Source organism: Microcebus murinus, chromosome 12 (genome assembly GCF_040939455.1).
Source record: "Microcebus murinus isolate Inina chromosome 12, M.murinus_Inina_mat1.0, whole genome shotgun sequence".
NCBI classification, from domain to species: Eukaryota; Metazoa; Chordata; class Mammalia; order Primates; family Cheirogaleidae; genus Microcebus; species Microcebus murinus.
Genome location: NC_134115.1, coordinates 74,643,380 through 74,671,248, shown reverse-complemented (window position 1 = coordinate 74,671,248; position 27,869 = coordinate 74,643,380). Strand labels below are relative to the sequence as shown.

The 27,869-nt window shown below is 50.4% G+C and overlaps 1 protein-coding gene across 11 annotated transcripts in view; it reads right to left on the bottom strand.

Moving 5' to 3' along the window:
• The window catches only part of ZNF618 (zinc finger protein 618), a 171,384-nt gene that overhangs the window by 27,743 nt on the left and 115,772 nt on the right, over window positions 1–27,869 (bottom strand). For 5 of the 11 annotated variants that reach the window (XM_012768852.3, XM_076008970.1, XM_076008969.1 and 2 more), the window contains exons 4-11: window positions 24,332–24,427; window positions 21,071–21,148; window positions 20,466–20,504; window positions 15,645–15,734; window positions 14,775–14,810; window positions 14,604–14,681; window positions 6,088–6,147; window positions 5,437–5,526 (exon numbers count right to left, since the gene is read on the bottom strand). In XM_012768852.3, coding sequence (XP_012624306.2) covers window positions 5,437–5,526; window positions 6,088–6,147; window positions 14,604–14,681; window positions 14,775–14,810; window positions 15,645–15,734; window positions 20,466–20,504; window positions 21,071–21,148; window positions 24,332–24,427 — 567 coding nt within the window. The remainder of the gene's footprint in view (window positions 1–5,436; window positions 5,527–6,087; window positions 6,148–14,603; window positions 14,682–14,774; window positions 14,811–15,644; window positions 15,735–20,465; window positions 20,505–21,070; window positions 21,149–24,331; window positions 24,428–27,869) is intronic. The other 6 variants (XM_076008971.1, XM_076008972.1, XM_012768855.2 and 3 more) reach the window with 3 other exon arrangements.

Below are 27,869 nucleotides of genomic sequence, written 5' to 3'. Positions count from 1 at the left end.
TACTCATTCTATGAGGCCAGCACTACTCTGATTAGCCAATGTAGACAAGGAGATTACAAGAAAAATACAGTGCTGGTTGGAATGTAAAATAGCATAACCACTTTGGCAAACAGTTTGGCTGTTTCCTTAAAGTTAAACATCCACCTACCATATGATCCAGCCATTCCACTCTGAGGTTACTTACCCCAGAGAAATGAAAGGATTTGTTCTTTCAAAGACATGTACACAAATGTTCACAGAAGCTTTATTTGCATTGGTTCCAAACTGGAAACAACCCAAATGTCCATCCGTATGTGAACAGATAAAGGAATTGTGGCATGTATATCTAGGCAATGGAATACTACTTACCATCAATTAAAAAGAATGAATCACTGATACACGTAAACATGGATGAATCTCAAAACAACTATGTGGAGCCAAAGCCAGACCAAAAAAAAGTTCACCCTGTAAGATTCCACATATGTAAAATTCCAGGAAATGCAAACTAATCTACATTAACAGGAAGTGGGTCAGGGTTTGCCTGGGATGAAGTGGCAAGTGAGGGATTACAGAAGGGCTCGAGGAACAGGACATGTTCATTAGGCTATGTTTCATGGGTGCACATGCAGGTCGAAACTTACCAAACTGTATACTTTAAATTATGGGCACTTTATTGTAGGACAATATACATCAATGAAGATTAAAAAAAAAATTCACCAGATGGTCTTGGTTATGACCATGATTAAACCACCACTGACTGAGTATGGGACGCTCTGCTAACCCTAGGACTATAGTTCCCTGCTCTTGAGGGGGCAGTTTGGGGAGTGATATTAAAAGCCAGTTTAAAATCCTGGGGAATTTTAGATAGAAGTGGGTGGAAAACATGTTCTTGAAAACAAATGAACTATACAAACTACCCTGGCTCTTTAATTTAGATGCCTCTGCAAGAACTTGATTGTGGTGATTATTTCGCAATGTATGTATATCAAATCATCTAGTTATATACCTTAAATATATCCTGTTTATAAAGAAAAGAAGCTTTGAAGGAGGAAGTCATTCTGTGGCAAAGAATAAACATCCTCATGTTGTAACTTATTTCAGTTCATTTCACTGTTTGACTTTCTGATATTCTTAATATATTTTAATAAAGTATAGGCATGGTGACTTATTTTTAAAAAACCATGTGATTTACCAACCCTAACAAAATAAAAGATAAGAATCCATAGAATCACCTCAATAGATGTAGGGAAAAACCATGTGATACCAATTTATAATAAAAACTTTCAGAAAACTATGAATAGAAAGCAACTTCCTCAACTAATAAAGGGCATCTATGTAAACCTACTTTAGCTAACACAATACTTAATAATGTAAAACTGAGCCCTATGATCAGGAACAAAGTAGAGATATCCACTCATTTCTTCTATTCAATATGGTACTCCAGTGTCCTAACCAGAATAGTGAGGAAGAAAAAAAATAACAAAGAGAATACAGATTGGAAAAAAGGATAGCTGTCTTTATTAACATCCACATGTACAAGGAAAATCCTGAGAAGTGTACAAAAAAATCTATTAGAATAAGTGAATTTAGTAAATTTGCAGGATACAAATTCAATATACAAAAATTGCTTGTTTATATGTAATAGCAACAATTGAAAAATTAAATTTAAAAATCACAGTAGCATCAATAAACATATGCAAGACTTCTCTGAAAAGTACAAACTATTGCTGAGAGAAATTAAATAAGCCCTAACTACTTGGAGAGACAGATATACTACTATGTTCAAGCATTGGAAGATTCAATATTATGGCAATGTCTATTCTCTCTAAAGTGGTCTATAGATTTGATGTAATTCCCAACAAACTCCAAGTTGGAATTTTTTTTGGTGGAAACTGGAGAAAACGAACATTTATATGGAAAAATAAAGTTCTTAGAATAGCCAAATATTCTTTAAAAAGTAGAAGAAAGTTGAAAAACTAAGAGGAGCTGATTTAAGACTTACTACAAAGCTTCAGTAAATAAGAGCACATGGAATTGGCATGAAGATAGACAAACAGATCCATGGGAGAGATAGAAACTCACACTTACACATTTAAATACTTTAAACAAAGGTACCAATGCAATGCAATAGGAAAAAATAATCTTTCCAACAAATGGTACTGAACAACCAGGTATCTGTATGGAATACAATGAATCTCAACTCATACCTCAGATCATTCCCAAGAGTTAACTCAAAATGGACCACAGATCTAAACTCAAAAGCTAAAACTATAAAACTTCTAAACAATAAGGAAGGAGGATATCTTCGCCATCTTGAGGTAAGTAAGGATAGCCTTGAGGTAGAACCCAGAAAGAACTAACTATAGAAAAAATGATAAAGTGGACATCAACAAAATGAAAACCATCTGCTCATCAAATGATACGATATGAAAATCATGTAGTATGGCATGCCAGAGACCAGGTGAAAATCTCCATAATACCTATGTCTGACAGAGAACCCAGACCTATTAGACTAGATAAGGAACTCCTACAACTTAATAATAAAAAGACAAACAGCCTAATCCAAACAGGCAAAAAGGCCTAAACAGATAATTCCCAAAGTAAAAGATAAAAATGACCAAAAAGCAAATGCAGAGATGGTCAACATAAGCAGAAAATACAGTCATTTTCATCAGGAAAATACAAATTAACACCACAATGACATACTACTACCCACTAGCTATAATAACTAGGATTCAAAACCCCGATGCCACCAAACACGGGCAAGAACACAGAGCAAGTGGCATTCCCAGACATGGCTGGGGGGAGTGTAAGATGCTACAGTCATTTTGGAACATGGTTTGTCAGTTATTAAAAAGAGAAACATACTATCCCCCCATGGCCCAATAATTTTACTGCTTGGTATTTATTTATCCAAGAGAAATGAACACATGTGCCCACAAAAAGCCTCATACAAGCACTTTCATAGCAGCTTTATAATAACCTAAAGCTGGAACCAACCCAAATGAATAGGTAAATGGCCAAACAAGTGGTGGTATTTTCATACAGTGCAATATTGCTCAGCTGCAAAAGAATGCACAACTGATACATACAAAAACATGATATGAATCTTAAAAACATTTTACTGAGCCAATGGAGCCAGACATAAAAGAATATATATTAAATGGCTCCATTTGTAAGAACTTCTTCTGTACTTGGCCCACGTCCTTCTAGATCCTCTCCCCAGGCTCAGGGTCGCAAGCCCAGGCTGTCGATAACACTTGATGAAGCCCCAAGTCCAGCCCCGGCGTCCACACAGAATCCGTCAGCCCACAAATCTCTAGACCCAGAGGCCACCACCAGGGCTGTCTCTTGGGTCAGCTTTGGAGTTAGTCCTGTGTTGGATCTAGCCTAAATCTCTCATGCTGTATTTTAAACACAGACGCTCCTAGAGTCCCCAGACTTCAGTGGGCAATAGATTCAGTCCACAAATGCGGAAGGACAAAGAGAGAGTCTACAACAGAGGGCACAAGAAAATGAGGAACAGAGAAAGAGGAGCAGACTGACCTTCCAAGTATGAGGCTGTTGAGAAGAAATGAGGGTACAAGCAATGCGCCCGTTCCGGGACGCACCCCTTCTTGCAGTACCATGTGACTCGGGACAGCTTCATGGTCAGGTACGGGCCTGGAGCCTGCCTGCCGGGATTCGAAGCCAAGCTGCCCCTTTACTAATCCGATGACCTGACTCAACTTACCCCAGAAGAGCAGAAGCAGGACTGAAGATATTCTCCAAAGGCTGACACCAAGGCTGCAGCTGGCCTTGGACCTAACGCCCCAGTGAAAAAGTGCGTCCTAGGTGGCATGTGCCCTGGGCACCACTCACTGCGTCACTGGAGGGCACGGACACAGCTGGCCCGCCCTGCCCATGGAAACCCCGATCCCCAGAGCGGCCCAGGTTGTGGAGCTCAAGCCCAGCTACAGCCCTGATGTCTGGCAGTCAGCACCGTGAGTGGGTCAACTGGACGAGCCGGGACCCACCCAGTGGAACCTCCGCATCCTCTCCCCACCCAGGACCTGGCTACGTGGAGGGCGCTCAATGAACCATACACCCCCAGCGTGGCTGGTGGGATGGGTTCCTCGAGTTGGGCCACAGCAGGTGCCTGCCTGAGGGTTACCTCACATCGGAGCTGTCTGGAATCCAGACCCGGGCTGGAAAGACCTCAAGAGCTCTCATAGATGGGAAACTTGAGCCCAGAGAAGGGGAGTGACAGGCAAAAGGTCACACAGCAGTCAGAGGCAAGCTAGGATGAGAATCCCAGTCCAGTGCTCGGCCTTGGCACTGGAGCCATTGCCCCTGGGGAGACCCCTCAGCCCCTGCCACTCTGCCCAGCAGGGAGGAAAGCTCCGGACACCTCTCCTCCCACCAAAATACCCTGGGGGAAGCCACCTGCCTGTGCTGCTCTTATCGGGTCTCCAGGAGGGTCATGGGCCTTCCCAGACTTGGCAAGTGGCTTGAAGCCCCAGTGACCTTGGGTAAACTCTCCCCCTCTCTCTGGAACTAAGTCCTCCCCCAGCCATAGAATGGGGCGTGGGATACCCATAGCTCTACCGTGAGAAACACTCCCAGACAGGCTGCTCACATCCAGCCCTGCTGTCCTGACACTCTGCACACGTCCCGCCCCTGCCAGAACTTTGGTTTCTACAGCTGTACAAGAAAGGGTAGACGACTGAAGCCCCCAGCTCATATCCTCAGGGATCTAAGGATGGGTACCCCTTTGATGTCCAGAAAGGGAGATGGAAATCACCAGGCGAGCCCACAAGCATCAGGAGGATGGAGGGCCAGGATGTCCCCAGGGCAAGTGTCCTTGGAGCCCCTCCCCTCCCCTGCCAGGGGAAGAGTGAGAGATGGTGGGCCAGGGACAGGCTGGGGCCTGCCCAAGGTCACAAGCAGGCCTGGGGCCCTGGGGGGATTAATACTCAGGGCCTCCAGCTCCCATCTCAGTGCTCCTGCTCCCTCCTTAGCTTCCCACCACCGAGGACAAAAGAGGAGTTGTTCTGTCTAGCTAACTGTACCCCTGGCCTGGGTTCTTCCTGCATTAGTTCAGACTGAAGATGTATCGCAGGGCACTGGCTCTGGGGGTGGAGATCCAGGAACCACATGATTTGGAGGTGCCCAGAGGCAGCGGGGACAGGGCCACTGAAGGACTTGGACAAGTGATGCTCACCCTCCTAACCCCAAATCCACATGGGCCCAGGCGTCTGAGTCCACTAAGGGAGGGCTCTGCCTCTGCTGGCTTAAGGGGACAGAGGGGGCTTCCCACCTCTTACGGCCACTGCAGGCTGGTGGCCCTGGGTCAGACCTGGACACCTAGAGGCTGACCCAGAATGGAGCTCGCACTGCTTTCACCATGCCCTGGCCGATGGCTGGCCACTCCGCTCTGCCACCTGGCCCCCGTCCCCAGCCAGAGGGGGTACTCACTGATGGGGGCGTGCAAGGCCACGTGCTCCTGGTAGGGCGTGTAGTACTTGTACTGCTTCCCGCAGAACTCACAGGTGTAGTTGCCAGTTTCTGTCCAAGGGGGAGAGGGACGTGTGAGAACAGGTGAGAACGGGCACGTGTCCCCACCCAGAAGCACCAGCATGCTCCCACCCACCCCGACACACTCCTCCTCATTCTGGGCCCACCAAGCGAATCCACTGTGACCCTGGAGTCAGAACGCCTCCGTTCATATCCCAGCTCGGCCATGTCGACCTGTGTAACCTTGGGTAAGTCCCTTAACCTCTCTGTGCCTCAGTTTTCCTATCTGTAAAATGGAGGTAATAACAGGACCACCTTATAGGATTGCTGTGAGGATTAAATTCATATGGCAAGTGCTTAGAACAGTACCTGGCACATGCTGTTCTCCCTCATCGCTCCCTCCCCAGCCCCGGTGCTCAAGAAATGCGTGGTGACCTGAGCTGACCTCCAACGCCAACCATGCCAACAGCCCTTCTGCAAGCCCTGCCCTCTGCAACGGTCACACCTGGGTCCCCTCATCTGCAGGACCTGCCCTGTCCCCAAGAACACCCCCACCCACTGGCAGCAGGGGGTCACTTTTTCCTCTTGGGTCCCACCACGCTTTATCTTTACCTCTCTTTTGGCACTGCCTAACTTCTTTCTTCTTAAAAATGTCTGATGTAATATTGTTCACTGGGGGAAAATTATAAAATACGGATAAATACAAATATAAAATTAAAAAATAAAGAGAAATTTCAAGCATCTGTAATCCCCAAAGAGTAGTATCTACCCCCTGGGGGTAGGGCGTGCACCCTGCCATCTGCCCCAGCCCCACCCTTCGCTGCAGCTCGTCTGGGGCCTGCTTCTCAGCTGATACTGTCTGGCTCCTGTGGGCCCTGAATTAGCCAGCCCTGATCAATATCCCCTTTGTAACCCGGTGTAGTCAATCGACAATAACTTTGTGGACATCTTGCCCCATCGATAAATATCGATCTCCACTGCATTTATTGGCTGCAAGGTTCCTGCTGGACTTTGGAATTTGCTGAGCCAGTCCCCTACACCAAGGGACATTTAGATTGTTTCAAGAATTTTTCTCTGTTAAAAAACGCTGCGATCCACATCCCTGTAGAAATTTTTGCACGTTCACTCATTAGTTTTGCCCGCTATTGCAAAACAAAGATTATCTCACATCATCTTTGCACAGTATTTCCTCAGGAAAAATTCCAAAAGGTGATGTATTTTTAATGCTTTTGATAACTGTAGCACCATCATCCCAACGAGAAAGGTGTGAAAATGACTTTCAGTACACTGCAGCCAGCATTAAATATCATGATGTTCTTAAATTTTGCCTATCTGATGAGGGGAACTACATTGTGCCACTGATTTTATCTTCCATTTCCTTGATTTCTGAGGAAATTAACTATTTTTCATGTTTAATTAACTACAGTTTTTCTTTTGGGACTTTCCCTTTGGGTTTACAAGCAGTGCTTCTATAGGTATGTTTACCTTTTAAAAATCATTAAACTCAGGCCGGGCGCGGTGGCTCACGCCTGTAATCCTAGCTCTTGGGAGGCCGAGGCGGGCGGATTGCTCAAGGTCAGGAGTTCAAAACCAGCCTGAGCAAGAGCAAGACCCCGTCTCTACTATAAATAGAAAGAAATTAATTGGCCAACTGATATATATATAAAAAAAAAAATTAGCCGGGCATGGTGGCGCATGCCTGTAGTCCCAGCTACTCGGGAGGCTGAGGCAGAAGGATCGCTCGAGCCCAGGAGTTTGAGGTTGCTGTGAGCTAGGCTGACGCCACGGCACTCACTCTAGCCTGGACAACAAACCGAGACTCTGTCTCAAAAGAAAAAAAAAAAAATCATTAAACTCTTCTGTAGATTAAGGATATCAGCATTCTATTATATATAATTAATTTTTTTCTTCATTGGTTTCTCAGTCTGTTTGTGGCTTTTCCCCTCCCAATAGAGAAGATTTAGAATTTCTGGTAGTTTAGTGATTTTTGTAACTCATTCATGAACACTAGAAAAGGTGTATTATTTGCTATTTGCTGTAGGCTTCATAGTTGTTGGATGGACTGTATCAATTACACCATTTAAATTCCATATGACCTTGTCTGCCCACTTGCTCTGTCAAATACTAAATGTTGTGATAAAATCCTTCCATTTCATTGTATTTCTAAATTCATTTTGTATGTTTAGATACAGTGTTGTTCGGTGGATAAAGCCCATGGGATCAAAGTCTTCACCGTGAAGTGGGCTCTTCATTAACATGGAACTATTTTCCAACAAAGTGCACCTCCAAAGTCTGGTCCCTGGACCAGCAACGTCATCTGGGAAGCTGTTAGAAATGCAAATTCTCACCTAAGACCAAATGAAAGAAAACCCTAGGGGCTGGGTCTAGCAAACTGTGTTTTAACAAGCCTTCCAGAAAATTCTGATGCATGGGAAAGTTTAGGAACCAGTGTTTCTAACATTTAATTATTCTGCTTTATCAGTTCGTCTGGTACTAATATTAATTTGATAATTATTTTGTCAGGTCCTGCTTCCTACTGTTTGCATGTATCTAAAGATACTTCCCTAAATGTTCTTGTACTTCCATTCATTAAACAGGTACTGTGCTAAGTTCTGGCACAAAATGCTGAGCAGAAACAGGTATACCTCAAAGAGTTTACAGTCTAAAAAAGGAGACAAAAATCAAATAATGACCCAAACAAATTTAAAACCGTAACCATGATAGGTGCTCTCTGGAGACACACACAGTGCTATAAAAACCCATGATAGGAAGTCTAATCTAGTTTTGGAAGATAGAAAAGCCCAAGCACAGAGTGAAAATAAGGAATTAAACTTGTCTCTAATAAATGATTAACAACTGGATTATTTTAAATCAACCTGACAATCTTTGTCTTCTAATAAGGGAGATTATGCCACTTGCTTTTATTGCTGTAATTGATTTGGTTTTACGACTTTTTCATGTTCCACCCTTCTGATTTGCTCCCAGTTTTCAGCTGTTTGATATATGAACTCTTTGCTTTTCCATTATTCTCCAATATTCCATTATTTTCCAATATTCTCCACTGTTTTAGACAGTAGATAAGATATATTTCTCTAATTTTTAATAGCCAAGTGGGAAATGATAGTTTTAAGTCTATCACTAGTGAGAAAGGTAGCTTAAGCCAGTGCTTCTCAGACTTTAGCATGTGTAAGAAACACCCAGAAAGACTGTTACAACATAGATTGTTCAGCTCTGCCCCAGAGACTCTGATCCCACAGGTCTGGAGTGGGGTCTACGAATTTACATTTCTAATAAGCTTCTAGAAGATGCTAATCTTGCTGGTCTGGGACCACACTATGGGTAGGACTGGTCTGACCTACTTTACTGTATCCTTCAATAATTCCTCCCCTTTTTAAAAAAACTATTTTTAATATTATAGAATAATTTTTGTCCTTTGCATTCAATATTATAATCAGATTTGGAACATTTTAGACTTCTAGTTTATCTGGTTTTAGTATTCACAAGTCTTCTTACACGGCAAATTCCTCATAATTGAGCCTTTAAATGTGCCCTACAACTCAGTTCATCAGAGTGTATCTTCAAATAATTTTGAAGATTACACAGATGAAGGTGGGCACATAGGAAAAGTAGTATGTTTTTGAGCCTTTGCTTTTCTCTGTACACACAAATCACAACTTGTCCAGATATAAAATTCTTAGGTGACAACCTTCTCCCTTTAAAACTGGTCCATTATCTTCTGGGATTTAGTATTGCGGAGAAGTCTAAGGCATGTCCACCTTGAACTTATGTATAGATAACATGCTTTTTTATACCTGGATGCCTGTATAGCTTTTTCCCTGTATAGCTTTTTCCCTTTATATTAATAGTTTTAAAAAGTCACAGATCTATTAGGTCATTAAATATGAAATGTCTGATTTCAAATAAAAAGTGTAGTTTATTATATCTCAAACAAGAAGTAATACAATTAATCAAAGTATGCACCTAAACTATCAAACCCAGTTTTGCCATCTTAACAGCAGCTTGTTTGTGCTGGCAGTGAAGAAGCCTGGAGACCGAGTGGCAATGACATCACGAAAGGCATTTTCCGCAGCTTGTTGAGAATTGAATACTTTTCCTTGCAAGAAGTGGTCCAATGCCTGGAAGAAGTGGTAGTCAGTAGCTTCGAGTTCTGGTGAATACAGTGGATGACAGAGTTTTTCCAAGTTCAGCTTCTGTAGTTTGACCAGCATTGGTTGTACAATATGTGGTCGAGCATTCTCTTGCAAAAGGACTGGCCTGTCTCTATTGACTAATCTGGGCTGCTTAATTGTAAGCATCCTCATCATTTCATCCAATTGGTTGCAGTAGACATCCGCTGTAATTGATTGACCAGGTTTCATGATCCTGTAGTGGATAATACCAGCGCTGGACCACCAGACACCATTAGCTTTTCTTGATGAATATTCAGTTTTGGACTGGGTTTCAGCACTTCATCTTCATCCAGTCATTGTGCCCAATGTTTGCAACTGTCAAAAAGAATTCCTTTTTCATCACACGTAACAATACGGTGTAAAATGGTTTGCCTTTATGTCATGACAGCAAAGGCATGCAAGCTTCAACGATCTCTCTACTGATGCTTATTTAATCCATGCGAAACCCATCTATCTAGCTTCTTTACCTCGCCAATTTGTTTCAAATGGTCCAATAGTTAGAATAGTAACGTCAAACCTTGCTGCTAATTCACGCGTAGGTTGAGATGAATTCGCTTCCACTACAGCTTTCAGCTCATCATCATCCACCTTGGTCTCAGGTCGCCCACATGGCTCATTTTCAAGATTAAAATCACTGGACGGAACTTCTCAAACTATCAACATACTGTGTGTTCATGAGCCACATCCTTCCCAAACACTTCACTGATATTTTGAGCTATCTGTGCTGCACAGGTTCTACAATGGAACTCATATTCGAAAATAACACACATTTTTGATTTATCCATGGTTTCACAAAAAATTGCTCTAAAAAATGTGAAAGACAGTCAGAAGCCAACATGTGCATTTGAAAGACTGAGGATGTACCTTCTCAATAAACATAAAACAAGAAGTGTCAAAGTGAAATGTCAGAGTGAACTGTCAAACTTAATACTTAAGGAAATTGAACACTTCATACTTAATAATCAAATATTTTTTTTAAGGTATGGGTCCTTTATATTGACTCTGAAACATGACAAGCCCTTTAAATCTGCATAAATAAGTTTTCCTTTAGCTGAGCAAATTTTTCTTCTAATAGATCTTTAGATTTTTCTTCTAATAGATCTAATAGAGTACAGCTTCTGCCCACTCGTCCACAACACCAATTCCCTGGAACTGGCCCCCGTTCTCTATATTTATCATGCTTTCCTCTCATTACCTTCATGTGTTCAAGTCTGTTCTTCACATCGCTCATTCCATTTCTGCAAACCAATCCTGCTCTTTACTATCTATAGCAGGTGTCCTCAAACTACGGCCCCCGCCTAGCACATTTATCCAGCCCTCTAGGTGTTTTTGCCGCCACTGCCTGTACTACTTAGCAGCCGACTCGTCCTAGGCCCACAGTGCACACTCTCTAATGGTCTGAAAGACAGTGAATTGGCCTGTTTAAAAAGTTGGAGGACCCCTGATCTATAGTGTAGGTTTTAATTCTGTTCTTGATTTCTGCTTCCCTGCAATCTTTCCTCATCTCACTCCTCTCTTTACCTTGTTACCTTATCCCGTTGCTTTTTCACCATAGAACTTCAGGCTCCTTTTTCATAAGGGTCATGCTGTGTATGGAATCGTGCCCTCACCCCCAAATCCGTATGTTGCATCCTTACCCCCCAGTGCGATGGTATTTGGAGATAGGGCCTTTGGGAAGTAGTTGTGTGGAGATGAAGTCATGAAGGTGGGGCCCTCGGGATGGGGTTAGTGCCCTTGTACGAGGAGATGCTGGAAACCTTGTGCACGTGCACATCTCTCTCACCATCATGTGAGAACACACGGCTGCTATCTGCAAGCCAGGAAGCCAGCCCTCACCCGAACCCAACCAGGTGGGCACCTTGGTCTTGGACGTTTGAGCTTCCAGAGCTGTCAGAAATGAGTCTGCTATTTTTATCACCCAGTCTGTGGTATTTTGTTATGGCAGCCTAAGTGGACTAAGACAGGTCATATTTTCTCATATGCTATTGAGCTTGTCAAAAACAATTTTCTTCTACCACTTTGTGGTAGATCATTTTCAGAGGCTCTTCCTGAGTCTTGTAAACTCTCTTTTTCTTATGTGGAATTTTCATAGTGCTCATGTTTGTGTTTTTTGTTTTTTTTTTTTTTAATTTTCCAAGTTACTCTTTCTTATGCAGGCATAAAATGAAGTAATGTATACATGACTCTGACATACTCTGTTTCAACAGACAACATGAATGAATTCTCCTGGACCCTCTCTCTGCCCAGGATCACGGTAGTTAGTTCTCAGACCTGCAGCTAAAGAGCGAACTGATGCACAGGCTCCTTAGACCAACTTCCTCCTTCTAGCAGGATCCTCCTGCTCTGTCATGGCTCTGGCTTTGCCTAATTCTCTGATTTGCTCAGCTGATGCCGACTTCAATGTGTGCCTCCCGGCATGCACTGCTGCCAGGGTGTTTCCTCTTCCTCTGACCCACAGAGCATTACCTGGGGCAACTAGTCCCTTCCAAATGCAGGGTGCCTCTACTGGCTTCCCTTATTCTATGTCTATGTTTTTGGGGTCTGTGGGATTGGCCTGCTGACAAGAAGTGGCAGAGGCCCAGGAAGCAGCGCTCTTTTCTCACAGCACAGCTCGAGAGTGGCAGCGAGGAACCAGCTCACACCAGTAATCTCAGCTCCATCAAGGCAGGAGGAGCTCAGGGGCAGCCAGGCCCAGCTGGGCGCTCTCAATGCCATTCTACACTCCTCATGCTCTGTGATGATTCCTCCCAGGTCCTAGTGCTGGCCCGTTGTCTGTCAGACTTAGTTACAGACAGTACAGGACAAGTCTAGCCTTGTTCTGCATCTTCTCGGGCAATTAACAGGCACCACTTATTTAAAGGCTTTCTAGGCACATGTCACGGATTAAGCTAATTCCTTTACAAACATAATCTCACCTAAACCCCATGACAATCCTGAAAGGTGAGTTTTACTGTCATCATCCCATTTTAAAGAAACTGTGGATTAGACAGATTAGACAATTTGTAGGATATCACGCAGCTATTAAGTGCAGAGCTGGGACTCATGTTTGGGCTGGCTTTCGAACGCTTGCCCTGGACTCTCTCAGTCAGATCTCTCACTATAACCTGAACACAAGCCAGGTGCTCAGCTAGACACTCTACGGTTGCATCCTCCAACAGCCCTGGAGAACTGATAGATGTGCTTGTCCCCAACTTACAGACGAGCCAAGGGACAATCACAAGGGGTAAGTAGTAAGCTGGTGATGATGCATTCACACCCAGGCCTGTCTGATTCCCAGGCCTATAATGATAACGCTACAGTCAGAAGAGTGGCGCTACACTGGGACTGCTGGCAGGTACTGGACAGATCCCTCTGTCCCTGTCCTGTATCTGTCTACGAATGTCTGTCTCTCCCACCAGACTATGTATCCTTTGATTGCTGTGAACATGTCTGATTCATATCTGTGCTTCCCCGGCAGAGTCTAACTTCCAGCAGTTTCAGTGTCGAGGATTTCGTCATTTTCATCTTTAAGATTATTTTAATGCTCCTGTTTATCGAGTGTTTACTTATGCGTGTGACAAGCACTGCGTTAACCACTGTATAGACATTATCTCATCTTCAGTTTCCTGGATGCTTTCACAAGAGTTAAGAAGAAAGCAAAGACTCATGCTCTGACCACAGACAAGGGGCGGGGAAGAGAAAGCATTTAGGGTGGGGGTGCAGGTGGGGGGATCCACCCAGCACCTTCTAAGGGCTGGGACACAGCTCTGCCCTCTGAGCAATGTACCCGACTCAGTGTTTCCGCGCCTCTGATTTTCCTTCCTGTCCTCATCCGCTTGTTGTGTTTCTGTGTGTATTTTTGCAAGCTGCCTTACATCCTTGTAAGGAAGCAGAGACCATAAAGGTCTCTCTCTCCTTGCTGACAGTAACTGAGGCACAGGAAACAGAGCGATGAATAAGTATGGACATTCCTGCAGGGCTGGAAAGGACAAGCTCCCATCATTTGTGGTCCCCCCACACCTGCCCCAGGCTGCCCACAGGGTCTTCCCAGCCTACCCTTCCCAGCAGCCACACCAGTCCTCCTAAAAGGCAAATCTGATCGAGTCCCTTCCCCACTTCGTAAACTCACTGGCTCACTCCCCCCTAGGTGAAGTCTAGATGCCGCCTCCTGGCATTCAAGGCTCCCCGAGACCCCAACTCGTCATCAATTCTCGGAACCAGCAGTGCTCTCCTGTCTCTGCGTGTGACACACGGGCTCAAGCCCGACCCTCGTCCCCACTCTGAGAGCCTCCTGCAGCCCCCAGCACTCTCTCTGTGTTGTACCTCTGCTTGATTGGACACTGTTTCCGTCCCCAACCCCAGTGTGCATGACCCAAGGGCAGGGCCGCCGCTGTCCTGGTCACTGCTGTGTCCCTACAGCACTCAATACAAGTCTGCCAGGAACAGGCCGGTCACGTGTGTGGCTCCTGCCCTCAAGAGGTTTTCCTGGGACAAGGACAGAGTGTCTGCACGTGGCTGCCCTGGACAGCTCCACTCGCTGGCAAACCCCTTCAGATGACTACGGTGACAGTTACTTTCTGAGCACCTACTATGTACCAGGCACTGTGCTAACAGGTGGTTTACATCCATCATCTCATTTAATCCCCCAACAAACCTGCGGGGAAATGTCACCCTGGCTCCACAGGCGGGAGGCTGAGGTTCAGGATGGCTAACAGACCGCGAGGGTGCCGGGACTCAGCCCCTGGCCCGGCTGCCTTCCCGCCCCGCCCCTGGCCCTGCACCCTCCCGCAGTTCCTCGGAAGCTGAAGCCCTAAGCCCGGCCAGCCTGACTGACAGGTGGGTGCCGCTGCCGTGGGGTGTGCGATGCCACGTGCCCTCCCCGCACCCAGCAGTGGGACTCAGCCCTGCCGCCCCTGCCGGCCCCACCCAGCCCTCAGCCCCAGAGAGAGTCCCGCATACTTGGCCCGATTTTCTGGAACGGTTCCGGGGGCTCCTCCTTCACCTCGTCAGTGGCCACGACACCTTGGTCGAAGGGGTCTGTGGGAGAACACATGGCCCTTAGCGCCTGGGTCCCCCAGGTCTCCGGGGCCCAGCCGGGGATGGGGGAGGTGAGCAACCAGGAGGGCTTACCTGCGCGATTCTCGGGGGCCCCCTCCACGCTAAACACTGCGCCCGGCGGGGGACGGCGGCCGCAGGAGGAAGGAAGCAAACAGGAGCCGGTTAGTCCCTGCCCAGAGCTGCCTGTCCGCGGCGGCCCCTGTGTCCATCCCTGGGAGTCGGCCTCCGGGGCCAGCGCGGAAGCCCCAGGGAGCCAGGGGCAATGGGAGGACATGTCCCAGCCAGGACGCAGCCTGTGCCTCAATTCCTCACCCTTGCTGCGGACAGGCTCCCACCCCGGGGCGGGCAGACACGCAGGCCCCCAGCATGCACTCGAAGCGCCAGGGCAGAGGGAAAGGAAGACATCAGGAGAAGAGAATAAGAGGAGGTGAGAAAAAGGGTGAGCCAGCGGCAACAAGTGGTGGCCTGGTTGTCAGGGCAGGGGGTGGGGCCAGAGAGGGAACCCCCAGGGTCCTTTCCAGGTCCAAGACCCTCTTTCTAGGATGCTTAAGACTCTCAAAACATGCTACCTCAATTTACTGTTCTAATTTCTAACTCTATAATTGAAGAGGTTAAAATGCCATCATTCATTTTAAAATATTGGTTTAATTTCAGCAGAACGTGTGAATGCAAAAAAATCAGATGACACTGTAAAATGACTCGATATGAAATCCCAATATTCTTCTGATTTTGACCTATAAAAACGGCGATTTTACTTGGGTTAACCTAAATACGAGCGCATGTGGAGTATGACGGGGATGTTCCCTTCCCTCGAGGCTCTGACCGCTGCCAGACATTTCTCTGGGTAGCAGGGCGGGAGGGAGGGCGGGCGGGTTGGGGGCTGGTGACCCCAAGGAAGAGCACCTCTTTGCACAACTCCAAGCATCGAGGGGCCTGACTCACCATCCACTGCGTGCAGGTCTCGGTGCTCCTGGAAACAGCTGTAGTATTTGTACTTCTTCCCGCAGATGTCACACGTGTACCTGAAATTGTCTGCAAGGGATGGGAAGACGCCTGCGGTCACCGGGGCTTCCGGTCACTCGGGGTGGGGTTTTTCTAGCTGGATCATCTGCCTCAGGAACCAAAGATGGGACTAGCCCAGTCTGGCCCCAACCGGATGACCCCATGGAGAATTGGTCCCTGAGTCCGTCTGCGCCTTGGCGCTGCCCAGCTCTTCTGGACCAGGGGGGCCACGGCACAGCCACTGCCTGAACGCCCAGCTTCTCCTCCCCTTGTGCTGCCAGTGCTGCTTCCTGGGTCCACAGGGTGGACGCTGGGGTGTTCGGAGCCCTCTGCAGAGATCCAGACCACACAAGGTGACCAGGGAGCCTGGAAGTGACTCCCCAGCCAACCCCCAACCCTGCCCTATGTAGGCCGAGCTCCTGAGGGCCTGGTTCATAACTGGTCCCTCACACCCTAACAGCCCCACGAGAAGAATAACAATCACCATGCACACGACACTGTGACGAGCAAGGCGCTCTTCCCTACATTGCCTCAGTTACTTCTCACAACAGGGAGGAAGGAGTCTCTCATTTTACACGTGGAGAAACTGAGGAACAGAAGGGACCTGCCCCAAGTCCCACAGCTTCAGAGATGGCGCCCAAGGATCCTCTTGCCTCCTGGTGTTCGTGACATGTGTGACCCCTTCCCTGTGAGGCTGGGCTGGACCTCAAGAGTTGCTTCCCATGAATAGAAGGCAGTATAAGTGACGGGATGTCACTTCTGACATGAGGTTACCAAAGACGGTGAGTTTCATCCTGAGCACAGCTTCTCTCTCTGGCTCGTGTGCTTGCTAGCTGCCATGCTGTGAGCTGCCCCCGCAACCCAGGTGGCCAGCAGCTGAGGGCAGCCTCTGGTGAATGGCCAGTGAGGAGCAGAGACCCTCAGTGCAAGGGCTTGGGAAGGACCGGACCCTGCTAGCCACCCCGTGAGCAAGCTTACGAGCGGCTCCTCCCCAGTCGAGCCTTGAGATGAGACCCCAGCCCCGTCCGACTCCTTGACTGCAACCTGTGAGAGACCCAGAGCCAGGGGACCCAGTGAAGCCACACTCAAATCCTGACCCCAGCACCTGGGGAATAACCATTATTTGTTGCCTTAAGTCATTCAGTTTTAGAGACACAGCAATAGAAAAGTGACACAGGCCTGAGTTTGGGTGAGCTGCCCAGGTTTCCCCCAAGTCTGAGGCAGGAAACACACGGGACGCCACCCTCTCCGGGTAGGCACGCCTCTCGCACCTGTGGGCACGTTCCTCTGGCTACACGGGGAAGGCCTGATGCCATCTCCGTGAGATGCCCGGGCACGGAGAGGCTCGGCGGCTTGCTCGAGGCTGCGGGGAGAGGAAGCGCCAGGATTCAAACATTCGCTTAATGCCAAGCTGAGACGGAGTCGGGGCACACGGCCCTTCTCTAAGCCGCCTGTCAGTCCTGGGCTCTGGCACTTCCTTCTTGGTCCCTCTCCTGCCTCTCAGCACCTGAGCAGAGGCTCTGAGGGGATCCCCATCCCCGCCATGTGTTTCTAGGTAATTCCGTGGGAAGATTTCTTACCCTCTCATAGCTGAACTCGGGGACACAGATGACATCAGCTGTATCCCCTCTCAGTGCCACCCTCCCCTCCTCCACTGCACTGGCAGTCTCTGGAAATGCCTCAGCAGACACCAGGGCCCTAGAGACAAACTGGTCCCTGAGTGGGGAGCCCACAGCCATGGCTCCGGCAGGTACCGTGAGGATGCCGGGTACCAGAAGCATCCGAGGGAGAGGTGGTGGGGGTGGGGTGAGGGCTGCAGATGAGGTGAGCCCTGGGGCCTCCCCCAGGCTGGCGGTTCCAGGATCCCACCCCTGGCTCAGGCCTCCCTCCTTTCTCACGGCCAGCCATCCAGCCCAGACAACAAGCTCCCCCACCAGGCCCCGTGCGATGCAATCCCAGCGCTTCCTACACTGACCGGTATTGCTTGAGGCCTGCTGACACCTGCCCTCTTGCTCGTGTCTGCCACACGCCCCCCCGGCCACTGGGCCACCCCTCAATTCAGGGCCACACGAACTGTCAACCCTCTGCTGCTGAGAAGCACCCCCACACCACGACGGCCACTTGACCTGGATGGGAACCCCACTCCTGGGCCCTCCTCAGGCAGGAGTCAATTAGGGCAAGAGAGAGATCCTCAGAGGAGGAGGGCGAAGTACTCTCTTGTCAGTGAAACTACACTTTCAGAACCCCCCGAGAGCTCAGTGTCTCCAGGAATACCACTGCAAATCCATTTTGGGAGGCGGGCCCTGGGTTTACCCGAGCTCAAAACCCAGCTCTACCACTTACAAGTGCGATAGACCTCAGACACGCTCCCTAACCCCTGGGCCTCGGTCTTCTCATCTGTAAAATGGTAATAATGACAGATTCCTCAGCTCCCAGGCTTGTAATAAAGGAGCAGAATGCCTGACATCCAATAAATACCCTGTAAATGTTACCCAATATTGCTTGACAAAGTGAATCGACATGACAATAGGAACAGAATCACATGTGGGGCTCATCTTTTATTTTGTTTGTTGAGAGATGGGTGAGTAGATACGTCTTTATGCTTCTATGTGTGACTGCACTATTTTCCTAACAAATAAATGAAAGGTCTCTGGACTAGAATGTGCGAGACCTCATTTCTAGGCCCACCTCCACTACTAACAAGCTCCCCCCCCCGCCCCCGCCCCGGGACTTACTGTCCTCATCTGCAGAATGGGTAGAGGACTCTCAGTCCTCTCAATTGGACCCTTTTGGCTCCAAGACCCCACGACCGGGCGATCTAAGCAGGCGCTGCCAGCCTGGGTCAGGGAGGGGGTGTAGGGCTGAGAATAAAATAGAGCATACCGACTGTGGGGAGAAAACTCCACGGGGGAAAGGGAAAAGCGATGGAAGAACTAAAAATACCCCCGGCTGCAGAGCCCTCGACAACCGGCAGCCCGCGCACAGCGGAAGCAGGCGGAACACAACGGCTCATTGAGGGGCTGCCGGAGAGGCCAGGGGCCCAGAATAGCCGAGGAAGGAAAGATAAATAGGGAAGTTCTTTAAACGTGTGGCTGACCGCAGGCAGACCATGGGAGCTGGAGAAGAATGGCGCTATTGAGGGACGTGGGAGTCAAGGGCCAGGCCGGCAGGACTGGGGGCAGGCGGCGGGGGGTGGGGTAGGGGAGGCCTCCGCCTCCTCCCGGCTGGGGGCTGTGGCAGGTGTCTGCCAACCTGGGCCTCAGATTCCCCTACAGAACACGGAGGAATCACCGCAGCCCCGCCTGCCTCTCCTCCAGTGAGCAATCCAGACAGCGAGTGGACGGGAAGTGCCTTACAAGGAGCACCATTAGGACTGGGCCAGCTAAAACCCTTCTTCCAACTGCTTTGATTGGGGGTTTTGCGGTTTTTGGGGTGCTATTTGTTTATCATCTTAGAAACCATTTATGGTGGTATAACAAACACGCAGAACAGGGGCTGGCGCATGACGGGCCGTGGGCCAAACCCTGCCCAGCATGTGTGTGGTCAGGGATTCATGTACATCACGTCTCTGGCGTGTTCCCGCGACAAGGGCAGGGCCCGATCGTTGTGACGGAGACGTCTGGCCTGTAAAGTCTAAAATACCTACCATCTGGCCCTCGACAGAAAAAGTCTGCTAACCCCCGATATAGAAAAGTGTACAAACCATAAATGCATAGTTCATTCAATTTCTGCAAACTGAGAACACTCACGTAACCAGCACCCAGCTCAGGACACAGAACGCAGAAGCTCCTTCCCCGGGGCAACCGCTCTTCTGACCTCTGCTAGCATCAGTTTTAGCTGCTTCTGTACTTTCTACACATGGGACCTTCAAGGATGAACTTTTGTGCCCGGCTTATTTTGCTCACTGTATCTGTGAATGTGAGTCAGCCATGTGGCCGTGTGTGGCTACGAGCCGTTCTTTCTGACTCCCGTATAGGAGTCCTTCGTGAGAATGTGCTTGTTCATCCCTCCGACTAGCACTGGGCATTTGGGCAGTTTCTGGTCTGGAGCTGTTAGGAACAGTGTGCTAAGGACATTCTAATTGGCACCTTCCGGCAGACGCTGGCACACGTTTCTGCTGGACACACACTGGGGCGGAACCGCTGGCTTCCGGAGCTCGGTGTTGCACACCCACCCGGCAAGCTGCCCACCAGGCCCCTGGGGGCTGGAGTGGGGAGGGCCTGTGTGCAGCGGAGCAGAGTGCTGTCCCCTACGGCAGGGCCCCGCGCCGCCACAGCTGGGATACGGCACCCGGGCAGATCACCGATAAGTAACTGCCGCCTCCATCTCCATGGGTGCCTTGGAGATGACTCCGAGGCAGCGTTTCCCAAAGTCAGCTACGGAGCCCCAGGGCCACGAATCAGAGTCAAAGAACACAGGAAACTGCACACGCTGGGTCCCCACTGGGGACACGCAGGCACATCTGCCAGTGAAGGGTCCCAAGATGTCCGCGGCAAAGGAACCCACCCATCCTAGTACAATCCAGGGTTGCCCAAGGTTATGTGGCCGGAGAACCCTTTCTTGCCACGGAACACACTTTGGGAAGGGCTGCTCTGCGTCACTGTGCTCCGGTTTCATAAGGACTCTCTGGCCCAAAGCCTGGACCCCAGCAACGTGCCCCTCAGAGGCCACTCAGGGCAGCCCAGGGGCAGGGGACAAGCGTCTTCTCTTCCTCCCTCCCAGCCCTCAGCCCCACCAGCTACGAAGGAGAACAGTACTCACTGCTTTGGGAGGCGCCCTCCCCCGAGGTGGCTTCCGTGTCTGCGGAGAGAGAGGGGGAAGGAGTGAGCGGATGGACAGGGAGCTGGCGCCCAGCGTGAGGGAGGGCCCAGGAGGGCTCTTCCCATGGGAGCTGCAGGGGACAGCCTCACGGTCCTCCCTGGGCCCTGACGCCAGCTGGGCCCTGACCTGTGCCTGCCAGGCTCAGGGAGAGGCAGCTGCCATCCCTCCTGTGCCTCAGTTTCCTCATCTTCAGAAAGGGAAGCAGCCGCCCGGCCCCTTGCTCAAGGTTGCCGTGAGTAACACACGCACTGACTCGAGCACGTGCCGCTGACACCTTGCAGTGCTGACGTGTCCTGGAGGACTAAGGCCGGGGGGCAGGCGGCAGCCCCCCAGGAGAGGCTGGGTGGCGAGTCCTGCTGGCTCCCCTCCGCCCCTGTGCTCGCCCACACCCGGCGGCCGCCCTTCTCCTGCCTGGCGCCCTCCCACTGAAGGAAGATGGAGGAGACCGCGGGGGCCGGGAGCTCTCAGGGCCTCAGTGCTGCCCGAGAGGGGCCCAGGTGGGAAACGGAATCTCCTTCGGCTCTGCCCTGGGACGCCCCACTCACCTCGGTGTGCCCGCACGTGGGTCTGGAAGCAGTTGTAATACTTGTACTTCTTGCCACAGATGCCACACTCGTAGGACCCTGGAAAACAGCAGAGGGGAGGACTGGTCAGCTGGCACCCAGCGTCTGTGACCAAAGTCCCAGGACCCGAGTCCGAGCACAGCTGACTGTGGATGGGGGGCAGGGGTGACCCCGGCAAGCAAAGAGGCAGCACCGAGCCAGACGTCAGTCAGGACGCCCGGGGTCTACGCCCAGGTTTGCCTCCTGCTCTGAGTGACCTGAAAGCCCCCCTCCCATCTCTGGGCCTCAGTTTCCAAATCTGTAAGGTGGAGAAGGTAACTTCTTCAGCTAACCCTCATACTTATACCTTGAGAGGAAAAAGGAGATGGACATAAAAGTGCCCTGAAAGGAATAAATCATATCCACATAAGGAAATCGTCACTTCAGTGCAGTAATTTCCAGGTACCCCTTTTCCTTGCCAGGATGAGACAGAGGTGAAGAGGGCAGACTGTGAAGCAGACACACCTGGGTCCCTGTCCGCCACTTACTGGCAGCATGACCTTGGTAATTTCCTGAGACACACCAAGCCTCAGTCTGCCCATCTGCAGAATGGGGCTAAATGTACCTACCTTACAGGGGTGGTCCACACTTCCCCTGGCATGTTGCCCAGCCCTACTACACATATGTCTGGCTAGCAGAGGAACACCCACACCCGCTGAGGAGCTGCCTTGTTCCCTGAGACATATAGAGGCCAACACGGTGGAAACACCTGACTCCAGCCCCCTGCCAGGCCTTTCTCCCAGGAGCAGGTAGACTGAAATGGCTGAACTCCCAGTGGGCACTGCAGACAGGCTGAAGGAGGAGCCCACCCACGCAGAGCTCAGGGCTAAGGCCCATGGCAGGAAGCCAAGCAGAGACCTTCAGACCCAGCCTGGCAGGGACCCCAGGAGTAGAGGCTCTGCCCATCCCCCACCTACTGGCACCCTCGTGACAGCCCGATGACACCTGGGCCTAGGGCCCCACACTCTGCCTAACAGAACGGCCAGGGACAAATGCAGAGCCCCTGGCCCATTCTAGCACAGTGCTCTAGAGTGGCTGGGGAATCCGCCTCTTCCAACATGGTCCTTGGGGGATGCTGGTACCTGGCGTCCGGGCGTGGGAAGCGCCAGTTTACAGCCAGATGTGCGATGGGGTCTCAGCCCTGCCGCTTACTGGCGGGGCCTCGGTGTCCTCCCTGGGAAAAGGCGGATGATGTAGCAGGGTCGGCGAGAAGGCTAAGTGTGAACGGTGTTCCCGGCACAGCAGCAGACCCTCGGTGAGGGTGGGACCGTAGCTCACACTCTTTGGATTTAACTAGAACTAGAGGCCCATTTACTAGGTGGGCGCCTGGGGTCCTGGATTAAGCCAGAAGAGGGCAGGATGCGGAGTCTGAAGGTTAGCTTAGCCCTGCCACCCCGTAGCTGTTTGAGCTCAAACATCTAAGACACGTCCCTTTACCTATCTGAGCCTCAGTTTCCCCACTTATAAAATAGGACTAGGATTCCTGTATGTCACGATGAGGTCATGGTCAACAGACTGACCCTGTGAGTCAGCCGGCACACAGCAGGTACTGAGGGACAGTAGCTGGTGCCACTGTGACTGCTTGGGTCACTCCAGGGGCTGCTGCCATCCTAACAGCAGCGTGGGATTTAGCAGTATGCCATTCGGTGGTCTGTGTACATGTTACCTTGTCACACAGGGAAAATACAATCACGTGAACAGATTAGGCAAAGATCGGGCTGCATATTTCTCCGCATTCAGCCTCCCTGAGACTGGCACACAGGGAAGGCCTGGTAAACTCGCATAGTGTCTTGCTGTTGTGCTCATCTGTCACCAAGTGCTGATGCCTCCGGCCCTTCCCGCTGCCTCTTCCCACTCTTCAGCAGCTCCTGCCAGCTCCCTTTCAACCCACTGGGAACCTACCGTGCACCTGCGACGTGCCCAGCACTGAGGCTCCAGCCGTGAGCAAGGTGTGCTCCCTGCCCTCTGTCTAACAGGAAACGGACAGGCCACCAGGCACCAGGATGATGATGTTGGGACAGCAAGTTCAGGGCCTGGGGGCACAGGGGCAGGACCCTGCCCAGCCACAGTGAGGGCCCAAGTCAGTGGAGCCCATACTGTTCATAACCAACCCAAGTCCCGACAGGCTTTAGGGGGTCTGCCACCAGCCCACAGAGAGGGCTAAGGGTACAGGGGACCTTGCTCGTGGGTCTCACCCCATGCAGGTAGCCCTGGGGGCCACGATGGCTCCTCAGCCATCTCTTGACCCCCTGATGCAGAGTGAGGCACCTTGCCCAGCACCCTGGGCCTCCAGGCTGTGCACTGGGTGCTGCCAGGAGGGGCCCTCAGTCTCCCACTCACCCTAAGACCTTGGACCCCACCTGCCTCTCACCCGCCCCAGGACCCTGGGCCCCGCCTGCCACTCACTCACTGAGACCCTGGGCTCCAGCTTCGCTATCTGTAGATGGGCCCAGAGGGGCAGAGAGGTGGGAGGTGGGGTGTGGGGAGAGTTTACCCGAGTGGCAGCTCGCAGTACAGTGATGTCAGCAAACCTGGGTTCAAATCCCAGCTCACCAGGTATCAGCGAGGGAGTCCCTGACAAATCATGGAACAACTATAGCTCAGGCTTCCTTGCGGTGAAGCTGTGCCCACCTCGGGGGAGGGGGTGTGAGCAATGATACCACGTGTCCTTAGCACAGTGCTGGGTATGCTGCAGGCGCTCGATAAATGACAGCTGCTGCTACCACCAGTATTTTCCGAAGTGTCTTCTTTGGAACCCAACTCTCTAAACGCCTCTCAGAAAAGAGAGGAGCGTGGCCCAGCGGGCATGAGGAAGGCCTCGTGGCTGGCCCGCTGGGAGGGGCCCGGCGGTGCAGGGAGCCCGCCACTGTGTAACCCGGGGCTCCCGAACACATCTGGCCCCAGAGCCATCTGCCCCGTTGGCTTGTTTCAGAGTCGCAGCCCACAGGAAGTGCTGCCAAAATGGTCCGGACATTCTAGACTTCCAGATCTCCAAATGCTCTACCATCCCTCCAAGACCCACGTGCTTCCACGGTCCCCAGGGCAGGCTCAGATGTGCTCCCACGCAGCAGGGGAAGGGTGTTGGGGAGGGTGGCCCCTCTCGGCCCTGAGACGCCAGTGGGGTCTGCAGCTGATGGCTGCGTCCAGTGGTGCCTCCCCCCAAGCCGGCCCCAGCTCAGGCCCTGCCCCTCGGCCATCACGTACCAGATGCATATCTCAATGCTTGGTCAAAAATCCAGGTCCCTGAATACCGGCTTCGCACAGATCCACCGTGGGGGCTGCCTTCGGGCGCTTTTCCATCTGAATTACGTAAGAAATCAGAAAGAGCCCTTAAAGTTGGAGAATGCCTGGGATGCCAGGGGAGGAGCAAAGTCAGCCGGGGAGGGGCTCTGCATCTAGGGCTGGCTAGCCACCTGTGCTTTCAGGGCCTCAGTTTCCCCAGCTGCACTTCGGGAAGGGTGGACAAGATCACACTACGTCTACATCTTCACTAAAGAGCTTGTGCTGGCCGAGGGGCATCCATGTGTTCCCCGGGAGGCTGGGGTATGGTAGAAAGAGGCAGCAAAAGGCTGCAACCCCCATGAAGTTCCGTGTTTTCTCTGTATTCGGAGTCAACACTTGGCTAGAACATGAAATTTCTCCCCCAAACCCTTCCAGCAAAATTACCCTCCAAGGAGATGTGCCCCAGGCCTGCAGTGGCCTAGTGTGACCCCGGCCCATGGATACCATGGACCCCAGGTTGGTCCAGTGGGGCTCTGGAGGGCCTTCTCGGGACTCTGGGCTTGATCATTCCCGGTCCTGACACCTGGCTGCCTGCCTGGCACACTTCCTCTGTTGCGGCCACAGCCCCAGGCACTCTTCCTTTGTGAACCACGCATGCAGCCACCGTCACCACCTGTCTGCTAAGCACCACGTGGAGCAGGTTCATCTGCAACGCTTCTGCACAGACTGGCCTCTGCCCCCACTGCCCAGGTGAGGAAGCGGAGGCTGGGGCAGGTGTGAGCCGCAACTCCCTCGGTTCACACTGCCAACTCGTGAGAGCAGAATCCAGACTCAGGTCACCCTCACAACCCCAGCAGACACAGGTGATCTTCGTCCCCATTCTCAGATGAAGGAGGCAAGGAGCAGAGAAGCGACACATAGCACCAGAGACCACACAGATCTGGCTTGCTCCTGAGCCACACAGTCAGCCCCTTGGAAAGCGCCAGGAAGACATGGTCCTTGGGAACCTTTACCGCTGACCAAGCACATCGTTTCCATCCTCCACCTTCCCAGAAGTCCTCATGAGGCTGGGGAAACTCGATACCCGTTTGCAGGATGAGCGGAAGGTTCCAGCAGCCAGGATGCCCAGGGCTGGGGTTACTCAGTAGTGGCTGGTGAGGAACTTTCAGGCCTCCAGAGCCATTGTATCGACACCATGCCAGGACACCTGCTAGATGCCAGGTGAGCTGTGTACCCCCTTCAGGGATGGGCTGCTAGGGACAGCGGGCAGGGCTGGCGAGCACACGGGAGCCTAGCCTTTTCCTCTCCCACCCCTGCTGTCACGAGTGATGCAACAAGAATCCATGGTCCCCATCCCGACAAATGAACATTAACAGCTCCTGTCCAGCACTTTCCATAAGCACGTGGCAGAGACCTTGGCTTAGCTCCCGTCCTGGAGCACTGGACAAACCAGGGGAGGCGGGTCTCGTGCCGAGGTCAGGGAAGGGAGCAACAGGCAGACACGTAGGAGAAGACAGTCCTCTGAGGAGCAACGCGGGACAGCAACCCTCAACTCCTATCGTCAGCACCGGCTGGCTCGAGAGAAGCTTGGAAAACCTTTCAGGACACACAAAGGGCAACAAGACAGAGATCCAAAGCAGGTGCATGAGAGAAGAGCAACCAAGGGTGGGGACAGAGAGATGGTTCCTTACGATGTGTGGTCCTGTATTCGGCCCGGAGTCTTTCAGGAACCCCTTGTTCCCAGATGAAACGTTTAGGAGCGCCCAGCCCTCTTGGTTTGAAGGTGTAAGAGAGCTGCCTGCGCCCAGGACTCGCCGGAGGAGAGGGGACTTGGAGAGGGAAGTCGTGGACAAGTGGGTTTCCTGAGGTCCTCTGGAGCAGGGTCTTCCCAATAGAACACAATGCCCTGGGCATGTGTGGAGGCTGCTCCCAGGGCTATGTGAGCACAAGTAGTCTCAGGAATATCACCAACTTCCAAACACATTCTTTCCTAAACTCAGCACACCAGAGAATGGGGCAGGTGGGGAGACTCCACTCACTGGTTGTCTTTTCCATTTGCAAGGTCACCCTTCTCCCACATTACAAACAAAAGACAATTCCTTCACCCACCTCCAATCCTGCTATGGTGCCTTCCCCAAGGGAAAAAAAATCTCGGGGCTCTGAGCAAAGAGATGACCCCAAATATCAGTGTCAGGCATAGAAAGTGAGTGGATCTAATGACCAGGAACAACTCCTCTTTTGAATCGGGTCGTTTCCAATTCTCTGCTTTCAACAAAATTGAAGGAGGATATAATGGAGTTGTCACTGAAGAGACCATTAAAAATACTGTCTTGATGATAGACCCCCGTGCGATGTTTGGCATACAACTTGGAAGGAGTTCAAAGAATTGAGTGACACTGCTAAAACGGAACTCCATCCGGAGCCAGCTCTGTAAATGTGATCGGGCTTTCTAAGCACTTACACCTACAAACCCCCCCCCAAACAGGAATTAATGCTATTTAGAGAGACAGGAGAAGGAATCCTGTCTCCTTCTAGCAGTAAGAAATATTAATTCACAGATACGTGAGCCAATTGAGAAAGAAAGAAAGCCCTACTCTTTTCATCAAGAGGTGCATTTTCAATAATTTTTTTACTTTTACGTCTGCTATTTATCCAAATTTGTTTCTGATGAATTGTATGCTAATAATAACTCAATCTGGGAGGAAAAAAAGTGTTTTAGAAGGTACAGCTTTATGATCCCAGGAAATTTTTTCTTTTTTTTTAGAAATTTCAATTTCAATTTATGTACCTCTTGTTGTGGCAGATGAGTGTGAAACACTGATCAATAAAAGACTTTCAAGCATAAAAAATATATTACATTAGGCTGAAACCCTGTGGGGGAAGTGGACCGGAAATATGAGTTCAAGGAGAGAAGGAAAGACGTAACATTTCTGACTGTTAAAGATTAGCTTTTTCGTATGTTTTTTAAGTGATGACGGTGGCTATCAAATAGCAGAGGTGTCTGGATCCCTTGGATACATTTAAAAGAGTGGTTCACAGTTTTATTTCCAAAATGCCACCTTTTTCTTTTTCTTCTTCTTTTTTTTTTTTTTTTACAGAATATTCTGGAAATGATATCCTTTCTGATTAAACTTTGGATAAAAATGTTAGGTATCAACGCAAACATGTGAAAGAGGACATACAGTTTTTCAAAGTTGTTTTCGGTGACAGTGAACAGAGAGAGTCTGAAACCATCGGTCTTCTACATTCCTGTCCCTCCAGAGGTGTAACCCCAGAGGTACCAGCAGCCTGAGCCTTCAGCTTCAACTGTTCTGCATTTTTTGTCCCCATTTAAAAACACTTTCATACATATGACTTCACTCTGCCCCCAACGATTCTACTGTCAAGATGGGCAGATTTTTATTGCACCCACTCACAATTCAAGACACCGTGCCGCAGAGAGGTTAAGGGGTTTGTCTAAGGCCCTACAGCAGGGTAGATCGTGGATCTCTTGACTTACAGCCCAGGGGCCCTCCAACCA